This window comes from Cervus canadensis, chromosome 4 (assembly GCF_019320065.1).
Source record: "Cervus canadensis isolate Bull #8, Minnesota chromosome 4, ASM1932006v1, whole genome shotgun sequence".
NCBI lineage: Eukaryota > Metazoa > Chordata > Mammalia > Artiodactyla > Cervidae > Cervus > Cervus canadensis.
Window position 1 is genome coordinate 93,757,072 of NC_057389.1, and position 14,615 is coordinate 93,771,686.

Consider the following 14,615-nt stretch of genomic DNA (forward strand, 5'->3'; position numbering starts at 1 on the left):
ATATTTGTAATGAACTCAGAAACTGATCTTTTAAAATTCTGTTCCTATTTTAAATAAATACTTTCAAACAAACCCACAACAACAAAAAAAGAATTCATGGAGGAGGTGCAGCCCAAGGTGAGTCAGGCAAGGAACATGCATGCTAAGTCGATTCAGTCATGACCAACTCTGTGACCCAATGGACTGAAGCCCGCCAGGGTCATCTGTCCATGGGTTTCTCCAGGCAAGAATACTGGAGTGGGTTGCCATGCACTCCTCCAGGGGATCTTCCGGACCCAGGAATCAAACCTGCACCTCTTACATCTCCTACATTGGCAGCCAGGTTCTTTACCACTAGCACCACCTGGGAAGCCCCAGGTAAGGTGAAGGCATTTTCCCATTCCAGAAGGATCTCAGCACATACCAGGCAGAGACATTTCTCTCCCTTTCTTGACGTGGAGACAAAATAAGCAATAGCCAACCCAGTAAATAGTAATCATGTTGTCCCAATTTTGTGTCCATCCTACACTTCACAGGATTATCAACAGGAGGGACAGAGGGGACAGAGACCACTGCCACAGCTCTGAAGACCACCGCCACAGTGACACTGACTACCAGAGTGTCTATTCCCACTTCAGGAATGCTGCCTCTCCTCAGGACATCAGATAAAAAGGCCAGCACAAGCACAATAGGAACGATCGTCACAACCCCAGATAGTCCAAAGATGACAGCCTCTTTGACCACCAGATCTGGAGATGAGACCAGCACTGCAGTTCCCATGACAACCTCATCTATTTTCAGTAGAGGACCAGAGACTACGCCCTCACTGGTCCCTAGTTCTGGGGTAGAGACCAGCACTGCAGTTCCCATGACCACCTCATCTATTTTCAGTAGAGGACCAGAGACTATACCCTCACTGGCCTCTAGTTCTGGGGCAGAAACCAGTGCAGCTGTTCCAACTCTGACTATTTCCTCGGATGAACCAGAGACCACAACCTCATGGGTCACCCATCCTGCAGAGACCAGTCCAACTGTTCCCAGGGCAATCTTGAATGTTTCTCATAGTGAATCAGACAGCACACCCCCAACAACTACAAGTTCTGGGAAAGAAGTCAGTACAGCTGTTCCAACTCCTACTGTCTCCCCTGAGGTACTGGGGATGGTGACCTCAGTGGTTGCTAGTCCTGGGACAGAGACCAGCTCAGCTGATCAAACTCTGGCTGTTTCCCCTGGTAAGCCAGAAACGACAGTTTCCTTGATTACCCATCCTGGGGCACAGGCCAATTTAAGTGTTCCAACTCCAACTGTCTCCCCTGATGTATCAAGGGTGGAAATCTCACCAACCACCATTTCTGGGGCAGAGACCAGCACGACTTTTCCAACTATGACTAATTTCCCACATGGACAAGAGACAACAGCCTCATGGGTCACCAATCATGGGACAGAAGCCAGTTCCATTTTTTCAACTTTGACTGTCTCCCCTGATGAACAAGATACAACAGCCTCATGGCTCCATTCCACAGAGACCAGCACACCTGATTCCAAAACAACTCTGAATTTTTCCCCTAAAGAATCAGACAGCACATCTTCAGCAACCACCAGTCCAGGGGCAGAAGCCAGTTCAGCCACTCCAGTGATGACTGTCTCACCTAGCAAACCAGTGATGGTGACCTCACTGGCCATTAGTTCTGGGACAGACACCAGTACAACCCTTCCAACTTTGACTGGGTTCCTGCGTGAATCAGAGTCAACCGTGTCCTTGGTCACCCAGCCTCCAGAGTCCCACCCAACTGTTCCCAAGACAATGCCTATTTCCCAGAATGAATCAGGTACCATGCTCTCAGTGGTCACCAGTCTTGGGGCCAAAGTCAGCTCTGCTGTCCCAACTACAACTGTCTCACCTGGTGTATCAGGAATGGTGACCTCACTGGTTACCAGTTCCACAGCAGAGACTAGTTCAACTTCTACAACTCTGACTGATTTCCTACATGAATCAAAGACCACAGCCTCATGGGTCACTCATTCTGAGACAAAAGTCAGTTCAACGTTCCAACTATGACTGTTTTCCCTGAGAAGTCAGATACAGCAGTCTCTTTGGTCACCCACCCTGAAAAGACCAGCCCAACTGTTCCCAGGAAAATCTCCAGTGTTTCCCATAGTGAATCAGACACCACATTCTCAGTGGCTACAAGTCCTGGGGAAGAATTCAGTTCAGCTGTCCCAGCTACAACTGTCTCACCTGCTGTATCAGGGATAGTGACCTCACAGGTTACCAGTTCTGTGGCACAGACCAGCACAACTTTTCCAACTGTGACTGGTTCTATGTACAAATCAGAGACAACAGCCTCAGGGGTCACCCATACTGAGACAGAAGCAAGTTCAGCAATTCCAACTATGACTAGTCCCCCTGGGAAGCCAGACACAACAATCTCACTGGTCATCCATCCTGAAGAGACCAGCCGAAGTATTCCCAGGACAACCCCCAGTGTTTCCCAGGGTGAATTTGACACAACACCTTCAATAGCCACTAGTCCTGGGGCAGAAGGCAGTTCAGCTGTCCCAGCTATGACTATCTCACCTGGTGTACCAGAGATGATGACCTCGTTGATTACCAGTTCTGTTGTAGAGGCTAGTACAACTTATCCAACTCTGACTGATTCCACACACAAACCAGAGACAACAGCCTCAGGGATCATCCATTCTGGGACTGAAACAATTCCAGTGGTTCCAACTATGACTGTTTCACCTGGGAAGCCAAATACAACAGTCTCGGCTGCCACCCATCCTGAAGAGACAAGCCCAACTTTACCCAGGACAACCCCCAATGTTTCCCATACTGAAACAGACACCACATTCTCAACAGCCACCAGTCCTGGGACGGAATCTAGTTCAGCAGTCCCAGCTACAACTGTCTCACCTAGTGTATCCAAGTTGGTGGCCTCTCTGGTTACTAGTTCTGGGGAAGAAATTAGTACCACTCTTCCAACACTGACTGCTTCTCCAGGTCAAGTGGAAATCACAGCCTCATGGGTGACTCATCCTGAGCCAAAAGTCAGTCCAGCTATTTCAACTCCAACTCTTTCCACTAGTGTACCACATACAGTGAACCCACAAGCCACCAGTTCTGAGATAAATGCTAGTATGGCTATTCCAGCTCTGACACTTTCTCCTGTTGAGCCAAAGACCACAGCCTCATTGGTCACTCATCCTGGGGTGCAGGCCAGTTCAGCTACTTCAGTTGTCCTCTCTACTATGCCAGGGTTGGTGACCTCACTTTTCACAAGTTCTGGGACAGAGACAAGTACAGCTTTTACAATTCCAACTGATTCTTCACATAAACCAGAGACAACAGCCTCATGGGTCATGCATTCTACGGAGACAAATACTCCTATTTCTAGAACAATTCCAAGTTTTCCTCATAGTAAATCAGACATCACACCCTCAATGGCTACAAGTTCTGAGGTAGAAGCCAGTTCAGCCATTTTAGCTACAACCATCTCCCCTAGTGTACCAGATGTTATGACATCTCTGATCACTAGTTCTAGAGCAAGATCAGCACAACTTTTAGAACTATGACTGATTCTGCACACAAACCAGAGACAACAGCCTTAGCAGTCACCCACTCTGGGACAAAAACAAATTCAGCTATTCTAACTATGACTGTTTCCCCTGGGAAGCCAGATAAAACAGTCTCACTGGTCACCCATTCTGAAGAGACCAGCCACACTGTTCCAAGGACAACCTCCAATGTTTCCCAGGGTGAGTCGGACACCACACCCTCAACGACCACCAGTCCTGCCGCAGAAGTCAGTTCAGCTGTCCCAGCTATGACTGTCTCACCCAGTATACCAGAAATGGTGACCTCACTGGTTACCAGTTCTGAGGCAGAGACCAGTACCGCTTTTCCAACTTTGACTGATTCCTTCTATGAATCAAAGACCACAGCCTCATGGGTCACCCATTCTGAGACAAAAGCCAATTCAGCTGTTCCACCTTTTCCAACCCTGACTTCTTATTCTCACAAACTAGAGACAACAGCCTCAGAGGTCACCCATTCTGGGAAAGAAACAAGTTCAGTTATTCCAACTATGACTGTTTCTGCTGGGAAGCCAGATACAACAGTCTCAGTGGTCACCCATCCTGAAGAGACCAGCCCAACTGTTCCCAGGACAACCTCCAAAGTTTCCCAGAGTGAATCAGACACCACACCTTCAACAGCCACCAGTCCTGGGGCAGAAACCAGTTCAGCTGTCCCAGCTACAACTGTTCTGATTTTCTCTCCTGGAAAGCCAAATACAACCATCTCACTTGTTACCCATCCTGAAGAGACCAGTCCAACTGTTCCCAGGACAACCTTCAGTGTTTCCCATAGTGAATCAAACACAACACCCTCAACAAACACTAGTCCTGAGGCAGAAACCAGTTCAACTGTCCCAGCTACAACTGTCTCACTTGGGGTTCCAGGGTTGGTGACCTCACTGGTTACCAGTTCCATGGCAGAGACCAGTATAGTTTTTCCAACTGTAACTGATTCCATGAACAAACCAGAGACTATAGCCTCAGAGGTCACCCACACAGAAACAAGTTCAGCTGTTCCAACTATGGCTGTTTCCCATGGGAAGCCAGATACAACAGTTTCACTGGTTACTCATCCTGAAGAGATCAGCCCAACTGTTCCCAGGATAACCTCCAATGTTTCCCAGAGTGAAGCAGACACCATACCCTCAACAGCCACCAGTCCTAGGGCAGAAACCAGTTCAGCTGTCCCAGCTACAACTGTCTCACCTGGTGTGCCAGGGATGGTGACTTCCCCAGTTACCAGTTCTGGGACAGAGACCAGTACAGCTTTTCCAGCTCTGACTGGTTCCCTACATGAACCAAAGACCACAACTTCATGGGTCACCCGTTCTGAGACAAAAGCCAGTTCAACTGTTCAAACTATGGCTGTTTCCAATGGGAAGCCAGATATAACAGTCTCACTTGTCACCCATCCTGAAGAAACCAGTCCAACTGTTCCCAGGACAACCCCCAGTGTTTCCCATAGTGAATCTGACACCACACCCTTAATGGCCACCAGACCTGGGACAGAAACCAGTTCAGCTGTCCCAGCTACAACTGTCTCCCCTAGTTTACCAGATACAGTGAACTCTGAGACAGACACCACTAGGGCTGTTCTACCTCTGACTCTTTCACCTGGTGAACCAGCAACCACAGCCTTATTAGTCACCTCTTCCAGTGCAGAGACAAGCACAAATTCTCCTGCTTCAACTGTTTCTCCTCATTTATCAGAAACCACAGCCTCACCATCCATCTGGCCTGAGTTGGAGACTAGTACAGCTCTTCCATCTCAGACTGTTTCTCTCAGTCCACCAAAAACATTCTCTCTCTTCACCATACCTGTGACCACGACAGCCAGAGTTGATTTAAATCCAACTGTTTCACTTGGTGTTCCCACAGAAACAGCCTCAGTCTCCACTGAGGAGACAGAAATCAGCACAACTATTGCAATGTCAGCTATTTCCCATGGTTTACCAGAGACCACAGGTTTACTGGCCACCAGTCCTGAAGCCAAGGCTGGTACAAGCCTCCCTGCTCTGATTCTTTCCCCTGGTGGTCTTGGGCCTTCCAGGACCCCTGCAACAACCATTGAGCTTTATACTGTAACTTCTGGGAACACAGAAACCTCACCACCTGCAACCTCAGTTGAACACTCAGAATTTCCCAAAACTGTAACAGGGGACACTGTGACCTTGAGACCATCAGAGACCACGATGCGACCTAAAACCAGTCATGTGGAAGGATTAAGTACAACCACTATCCTGAAAACCACCACTGTTGAGACCACTCATTTAGCTGCCACAGGTTCAGGCCCCACTGTGGCCGAGACCACAACCACCTTCAACACACTGGCTGGAAGTCCTTTTGCCCATGTGACCACACCTGCAACATCCACCTTGGCCTCTGTGACTGTGACTTCAGGAACAAGTAAGAATAATGTTTTTATTGTGATAAAATACAATATATATGTATATATATGAAATAATTGGAATATTATTACCCACTCCAGTATTCTTGCCTGGAAAATCCCATAGGCAGAGGAGCCTGGCAGACTATTGTCCATAGAGTTTCAAAGAGCTGGACACGACTAAGCAACTCAGCATATATGAAATAGTATATACATTTACCAATCATATGTAAATGGGTAATTCAGCAGCATGAATTACATTGGCACTGTTGTGCAAACATTTCCACTACCTGTTTTCAAAATTTTTTTATCACCCTGAACAGGGTCTGTGAACTCATTAGGCAAAAATTCCCCCTTTCCCACTCCTTCCAGCCCATGTTAACATCTAATCTATTCACAGTCTATATGAATTTGCCTATTATAGGTATTTCATATAAGAGGGATCATACAACATATGTTTCCTTCTGTGTCTGGCTTATTTTGTTAAGCATGATATCTTCAAGGTTCATCCATGTTGTAGTGTTTATCAGAACTTCATTTCTGTTTGTTGTTGCTGTTTAGTCACTAAGTCATGTCAGATTCTTTTGAGACCCCGTGGACTGTAGCACTCCAGGCTCCTCTGTCCATGGGATTTTCCAGGCAAGAATATTGGAGTGGGTTGCCATTTCCTTCTCCAGGGATCTCCTTGACCCAAGGATCGAACTCGCATCTTCTGCATTGGAAGAGTAATATTCCATTTGTATGGATGGACCACATTTTGTCCGGTCATCTGTTGGACACTCAAGCTGTGTCCATCTTTTGGCTATGATGAATAATGCTGCTATGAACTTGGGTGTGCACCAATCTGTCTGAGTCCCTCTTGGGTATATACCTAGAATAGAAATTGCTAAGTCATTTGGTGAATTAGCTTGTTAGGGCTGCCTTCACAAAGTACAACAAACTGAGTGGCTTAAGCAACAGAAATGTATTGTCTCACAGGTCTGGAGGCTGGAGGGGGACCCTGGGAGAATGCACAGAATATGAACTGTGAAATTAACCCATCTTGGGTGGGGAGGGAGCTAAGATATTTATCCACCAACTCCCAAGAATCATTGCTACAGGGATGCTCCCTGGGCCTAAGTCCCCTAAGACAAAGAGATGCAGGTGCTGGTACGTGCTGAAATGGTAAGAGCAAAGAGGAAGTGGGAATAAGGTGATCAATTCTGCATCCCAAGAACCTACATGTTGTTGTTGTTGCTTTTGCAGTCACTAGGTCATGTCCGACTTTTCGCAATCCCATGGACTATAGCCCACCAGTCTCCTCTGTCCATGAGATTTCCCAGGCAAAAATACCGGAGTGGGTTGCCATATCCTTCTCCAGGGAATCTTCCCAACCCAGGGATTGAACCTGTGTCTCCTGCATTGGCAGGCAGGTTCTTTACCACTGAGCCACCAGGGATGCCCTTAGAATCCACGTAATCCCAAGCAAACTGGGATGGTTGGTCAGCTGATACGGGAGGATCTTGGACAAGGACTGCTGCATGAGGTGTCTCAGGTGGGACAGCCTCTGCCAGACCCCCACTTGGGCAATGGAGTTGAGGTGTGTCCTCAGAGCCTTAGCTTCCGCCCTTAGCCCAGGCTTGACTCAGGACTGGCCTCATTTTACTGTCCTTGCCATTGCAGCTGCAATTCCTTTCTTGATGCCTTTTACTGTCAACTTCACCATCACCAACCTGAACTACACAGAAAACCTGGGAAACTCAGACTCTAAGATATACAAAGCCACTGAGAGAGACCTGCAGCTGCTGGTGAGAGACCCGCACCAATGCCCACCTTGCCTCGACCTCCCAACAAACACCCTGCTGTCTGTTCCCTCTCACTCCTCTCCTTCTCATTCTTTCCAGCTCAGGCCTTTGTTCAGAAACAGCAGCATTGGTTCCCGGTACGCCGGCTGTAGACTGACCTTGCTCAGGTGAGACGTCTTCCAAAACCACTTCCCAGGGAACTAAGATCCCACATGCTACGTGGCATGGCCAAAAGATTAAAAAAGAAGAAGAATGAGTGCATAATAACCGTATCTCTCCTACCCCCACCCCCCGCCAAAAGAAAAGCATAATGAGGAAGGGGGTCATTGTTTCTATTTTTCCACAATATTACTATCTGGCTTTAGTGGAAGACACAGCAAAATATATGCTTCTGCATTCCATATTTTACAATATTTCACCTTGTGGCCTCTGGAGAAAAAAAATCTTTGTATACTCTAGAAAGAGTAAAAGTGAAAATAATATCTTAGTATTACTATGAAAATAGTTTTCACTTGGTGGATGCCCTGTAAGGTTAAGGAACTCTAGGGGTGTCTGGGCTGCACTTTGAGAACTATGTACTATGCTATAGGGACATGTGATGGGAATACTTTGAAGAGCATGGATAACAGCAAGCCGAATTCCCAGACAAGAGAGGAACGGCATCTTTCTTCCCTCCTGAAAAAGCCGCTGCTTTGGGTGAATCACCATAGGGTCAGCTTAAATTCAAGACAAAGATATTTTTTTCCTTGATTTATTTATTTAAAATATGTTTTCATGGAACTAGTTCTTTTTATATATAACATTTTTAAATTGGAGTATAATTGCTTTTGCAGTAGGAAATGGCAACCCACTCCAGTTTTCTTGCCTAGAAAAGTAGACAGGGAGTGTACTAGGGGCTGGTAGGTGAAACAATGAGCTTGAATCTATTAATAAAAAGAGTGAGAATAATATTGAAGTGAAGTGAAGTGAAGTCGCTCAGTCATGTCCAACTCTTTGCGACCCCATGGACTGTAGCCAACCAGGATCCTCAGTCCATGGGATTTTCCAGGCAAGAGTACTGGAGTGGGGTGCCATTTCCTTATTACTGAGCCATAAAAAGGAACAAAATTGGGTCATTTGCAGACATGTGGATGGACTTTGAGAGCATCATACAGAGTGGATAATTCAGAGAGAGAAAAACAAATATCATAAATTAACACATAATTGAATCTAGAGAAATGGTATAGATGATTTTATTTGCAAAACAGAAATGGAGACACAGATGTAAAGAACAAATCAATGGATGTCAAGACAGAAGGGGGGATGGAAGGAATTGGAAGATTCTGAGTGACATATATACACTACTGATTTGCTATGTATAAAATAGACAACTGAGGGGAACATACTGTATAGAACAGGGAACTCTACTTAATGCACTCTGGGACCTGAATGAGAAGGAAGTCCAAAGGGGAGGGTGCATATGTAAATATATGGCTAATTCGCTCTTCTCTATGGTAGAAACTAACAAACATTGTAAAGCAGCTATACTCCAATAAAAATTAATTTTAAAAAATTAAAACTTAATAAAAAGAATGGGGACAAAAGAAAGAAACTGAGCTGAGGAGTGGCCCTGCAGAGAACTGCACTTAGGAGCTGGAGGGATCTGGAGCCCCACATAAGACGGAAAAAGATGTGTTTGAAAAAGCAGATGAAACCCAGGGAAGAGTGCTGAACTAGGGACTTCCCTGGTGGTCCAGTGGCTAAGACTCCACACTCCCAATGCAGGGGGGGCTGGGTTCCATCCCTGGTCAGGGAACTAGAGCCCACACATGTCGCAGTGAAGACCTGGCATAGCCAAAACAATAAAATAAAACATAAATATTTTTTTAAAAAACAGGGAAGTGATCCTAAAAAGGGTAAAAATGAACTTATCTACAAAATGAAAACAGAGTTACAGATGTGGAGAACAAACTTATAGTTACCAGCAGGTAAAGTGCAGGAAGGGATAAATTGGGAGACTGAGATTGATATATACACACTACTCTATACAAAACAAGGGCTTCCCTGGTGGCTCAGATGGTTAAGAATCTGCCTGCAATGCAGAAGACCCGGGTTCAATCCCTGGGTGGGGAAGATCTCCTGGAGAAGGAAATGGCAACCCACTCCAGTACACTTGCCTGGAAAATCCCATGTACGGAGAAGCCTGGTAGGCTACAGTCCCTGGGGTCGCAGAGTCAGACACGACTGAGTGACTTCACTTCATCATACAGAACAGATAACTCATTTATATAGATAACTAAGGACCTACTCTATACCACAGGGAACTCTACTCAATACTCTGTTATGGCCTAGGTCTATATGGGAAATGAATCTTAAGAAGAGTGGATACATGTCTAACTAATTCACTTTGCTGTACAACAGAAACTAACACAATACCGTAAATCAACTATCCTCCAATAAGAATTTAAAAAAAAAAAAAACCAAGGAGTGCAATTGAAGGGGAAGCATTGTCAAGAGCATCCAACCTTTAAGTGTCCTTCACGTTCCTGTTCTGTGTCCCTTCTTCCCCAGGGCTGATAAGGATGAAAGAAGCACCAGGATGGATGCGGTCTGCACCTACCGCTCAGATCCCACAGGCTTCAGGCTGGACACGGAACGTCTGTATTGGGAACTAAGCCAGCAGACCCAGGGTGTCACTCGGCTGGACCACTACACCCTGGACAGGAACAGTCTCTACGTCAATGGTGAGTAGCTCTGTGCTAGCTGGGGTCTCCTCCTGCTCCCCAGATGGGGTCTCCTTGCAGTGTAATTTCTCTGTACCCACTTTCATAGTTCTGGAACAACCTAGAATTTCCATAGGGACTCAGTTCTCTCCCCCTCAGAACAGCTTAAAAGGAACTTTTCAGGTCTGGAAATAAACGTTCCCTCCAAAGTCTTCTTCATTCCAATGACCTTTCACAGAAGCCCAAATGGACACACAGACATCTAGGAAGAAAGCAAGCCCATGGAGGTCACTAGGGTTAACTCTTCCCCGAGAAACAATGGGTTTGCAATGCAGTGACTAATCCTCATGTCTTTATTTTTCCCAACCAGCTTGTGGTCCTTTACTCACTCTCCAAGGGCCTGCTGGAACACCACCCCACCCAAGAAACAAACAACAAAACTGTTAATAGTGTTTTTAGCAACAAATTCCTTTGCAATAATGCTCTTAGCAACAATACCTACAATAACACCTGTGCTAAAGGCTAGTATTTATTGAGGGACCCATGTTCTAGAGCGTTATATGTATTATGCCTTGGTAATCCTGCCCAACATGGAGTTTTATGAATATTTGGAATTTTATGTATATTTTGCAGTTTTACATATATTTTTGGAGTTTTTTGTATATTTTACAGAGGAACAAACAAGGCTCAGGAAGAGAAATCCATTTTTCCAAGACCAGAGGAACTAATACAAGTGGTAGAATTGAGACTCAAACCTAAACTGACTCTAAAAACTAAGCCCACCTAATTACTAGGCTACACTGCAGACTAACCCAGCTAAATAACAAGCTCAATATTAGGATGGAATAGCATATTAAAGGACTTCTAGGGACTTCTCTGCTGATCCAGTGGCTAAGACTCTCAATACAGGGGACCCAGGTTCAATCCCTGGTCAGGGAACTAGATCCCACATGCTACAATTAAGAGTTCACATGCCCATGTCTCCTGCATAGGTCGGTTCAGTTCAGTCACTCAGTCGTGTCCGACACTTTGTGACCCCATGAACTGCAGCACGCCAGACCTCCCTGTCCATCACCAACTCCCGGAGTCCACCCAAACCCATGTCCATTGAGTCGGTGATGCCATCCAACTATCTCATCCTCTGTCGTCCCCTTCTCCTCCTGCCCTCAATCTTTCCCAGCATCAGGGTCTTTTCAAATGAGTCAGCTCTTCGCATCAGGTGGCCCAAGTATTGGAGTTTCAGCTTCAACATCAGTCCTTCCAATGAACACCCAGGACTGATCTCCTTTGGGATGGACTGGTTGGATCTCCTTGTAGTAGACAGGTTCTTAACCATTGAGTCACCAAAGAGGATCCTAGCCATGATCCAAAACCATACTTATTCAAATCCTCTTTCCCCGATTTTCTCTTATTCTCCAACTTTATACTCTCTGGCTGATCCCCAAGTCTCTCTCTCTCTTCCTCTCTCTCACTATCTCAATCCCAACATCACAGAAGTCTAAGAACTATGCTGTCAAAGCTCAAGCTTTGTCTTTGGAGAGTTGGGGAGTGAGAGAAATTCAAAGAGCAAGGACAAAATTATATATCATGGATGAAGAAACACAAATAAGGCTGAAAACACTCACAGGAAATTGTCGTCCTTATTGTTCACTTGATAAAGCCCAAGTGGCTCAGATGTAAAGAAGATGCCTGCAATGTGGGAGACCTGGGTTCAGTCCCTCGGTCAGGAGAATGGAATGGCAATCCACACCATTGAGATAGTGACAGAAAGGGAGAGAAAGAGAGACTTGGGGGTCAGCCACAGAGTATAACGTAGGAGAATAAGAGAAAATCGGGGAAAGAGGATTTGAATAAGAATGGTTCTGGATCATGGATAGGGTCCTCTTTGGTGGTTCAGTGGTAAAGAACCCATCTACCTATGCAGGAGACATGGGTTCAATCCCTGAGTTGGGAAGATCTCCTGGAGAAGGGAATGGCAACCCACTCCAGTTTTCTTGCCTAGAAAATTCCATGGACAGGTCCATGGGGTTGCAAAGAGTTGGACATGACTGAGAGACTAACACATTTACTTGGTGAGGTTGATAATATTCCAGGCAGCTGGTAAATTCCCAACAATACTAAGAGTGATTTGATCATTGTTTTCTTTGAGGTTAATGGTTACGTGGATGAAATTAATCAGAAGGACCAGAGTAAGAGGCAGTTCACTCAAAAAGAGTAACCATCAGGACCGCCCCAGTGGTCAAGTGATTAAGACTCTGCCCTCCCAATGCAGGGGGCACAGGTTTGATCTCTAGTCAGGGACCTAAGATCCCACATGCTGCACTGGGTGGCCAAAAAATAAAAACAAAGAAGAACCATCATTATTTATTGGTGAATCTCAAAGAAAATACTCAGGAAGGTTTGTGAGTTTGTGTTTCTAGTTCTACACTTCACTCCTTTCTTAATGTTCTCCCATCATCTTATGCTTTCTTTCTGCCTCTCCTTGCAGGTTACAACCATCGGGACTGGATCCCCACCACCAGCAGTGAGTAATGAGGGCTCAAATGTTTCCATGACCCTGGGACCCTTCCACCCTAAGTGTGCTCCCTGGGAGGAAGGCATGCCCCATCCCCCAAATCCTCAGCCCCACAATAGCCTCAGACCAGCAAAAGTTTCAGGTTAAACCAAGGAACAGATGCAAGTTTCCATCAACCACTGTTGCCTCTCATAGCTTTATGAAAGGCCCCAACAATTTTATTCTTTCAGCTCCAGTGACCTCCACCTTCTCCCCAGGACCTCCAGCATCTCCAACTTCCATCCCCAGCTCTACAGGTAGGAATCTAACCTTTGGATCTCATGAAACTTCAACTTCCATTCAATGGCTGATGGATACTTGCATGGTCTGGACCCTGATGCCCACAGAGCCTCAGCCCATCCCACTGTCTACCCTGCTGCCTAGTCCAGCCTCATTTCTGTTCCTGCAGGGCCCAAACAGCTGTCCATCCTTACTGTTCTTGGAACTGACTGTTCTAGGAACTCAGCTATGCTTGGTTCTCGCTTGTTCTCTGGATCTCATCTCAGCATGTTCTTGCTCAGACACCACCTCCTAGAAAACAGCTTTTCTCTAGCTGATCTCTGGGCTTCCCTGGTGGCTCAGAGGTTAAAGCATCTGCCTGCAATGCGGGAGACTTGAGTTCGATCCCTGGGTTGGGAAGATCCCCTGGAGAAGGAAATGGCAACCCACTCCATTACTCTTGTCTGGAGAATCCCATGGATGGAGGAGCCTGATGGGCTATGGTCCACGGGGAGTCGACACGACTGAGCGACTTCACTTTCAGCTGATCTCTATTTCTGTGAACAGTTCCCTCCTGGAAATTACTACTATTCTGTTACTGGGAACGTGGAGCAAAGGGAACCCTTGTACACTGTTAGTGGGAATGTAAATCGATGTAGCCACTGAGCAAAACAGTATGGAGGTTTCTCAAAAAACTAAAAGTAGTTGATCCAGCAGTTTAACTCTTGGGTATATATAGCCAAAGAAAACAAAAACACTGATTCGAAAAGACACTGCACCCCCAATGTTCAGAACAGCACTATTTATAATTGTCAATTGTTTAGTTGCCTTCATCGGCAACCTAAGTGTCCATCGACAGATGAGTGAATAAAGATCTGACAACACAAACACACGCCATGGAATACTACTCCATCTTAAAAAAGAATGAAATTTCGCCATTTGTTAGCAACCTGGATGGACTTGAAGGGCATTATGCTTAGTAAAATAAATCAGACAGAGAAAGACAAGTACTGTATGATATCACTTATATGTGGAATCTAAAAAAATACAAGCTAGTTAATATAACAATAAAGAAGCTGACTCACAGGTATAGAGAACAAAGTAGTGGTTATCAGTGGGAGTTGGGGAAGGGGCAATACAGAGGTGGGGAGGGGGAGATACAAACTATTGGGTGTAAGACAGATTCAAGGATGTATTGTACAACACAGGGAATGTAGCCAATATTTTGTAATAGCTGCAAATGGAAATAGTTGCAAATTTAAAACTGTATAAAATTTTTTAAATCATTCAAAAAATTTTTAATAAATGTAGACTTGTCAATGAAATATATAAGGTGCACTTTTTTTTCAATTTTTATTAGGATATGTTGTGTTAGTTTCAGGTGTATAGCAAAGTTCTACACATATCTATAT

At 45.5% G+C, this 14,615-nt stretch overlaps 1 protein-coding gene across 1 annotated transcript in view; it reads left to right on the forward strand.

The window, feature by feature from the left end:
* Nucleotides 1–14,615, forward strand: part of LOC122440464 (mucin-16-like) — a 115,078-nt gene that overhangs the window by 39,311 nt on the left and 61,152 nt on the right. The window contains 8 exon segments of the mRNA XM_043466761.1: nt 516–2,024; nt 2,027–3,526; nt 3,529–5,964; nt 7,607–7,731; nt 7,828–7,895; nt 10,279–10,451; nt 12,919–12,954; nt 13,176–13,241. Of these exon segments, the coding sequence (XP_043322696.1) occupies nt 516–2,024; nt 2,027–3,526; nt 3,529–5,964; nt 7,607–7,731; nt 7,828–7,895; nt 10,279–10,451; nt 12,919–12,954; nt 13,176–13,241 (5,913 nt within the window).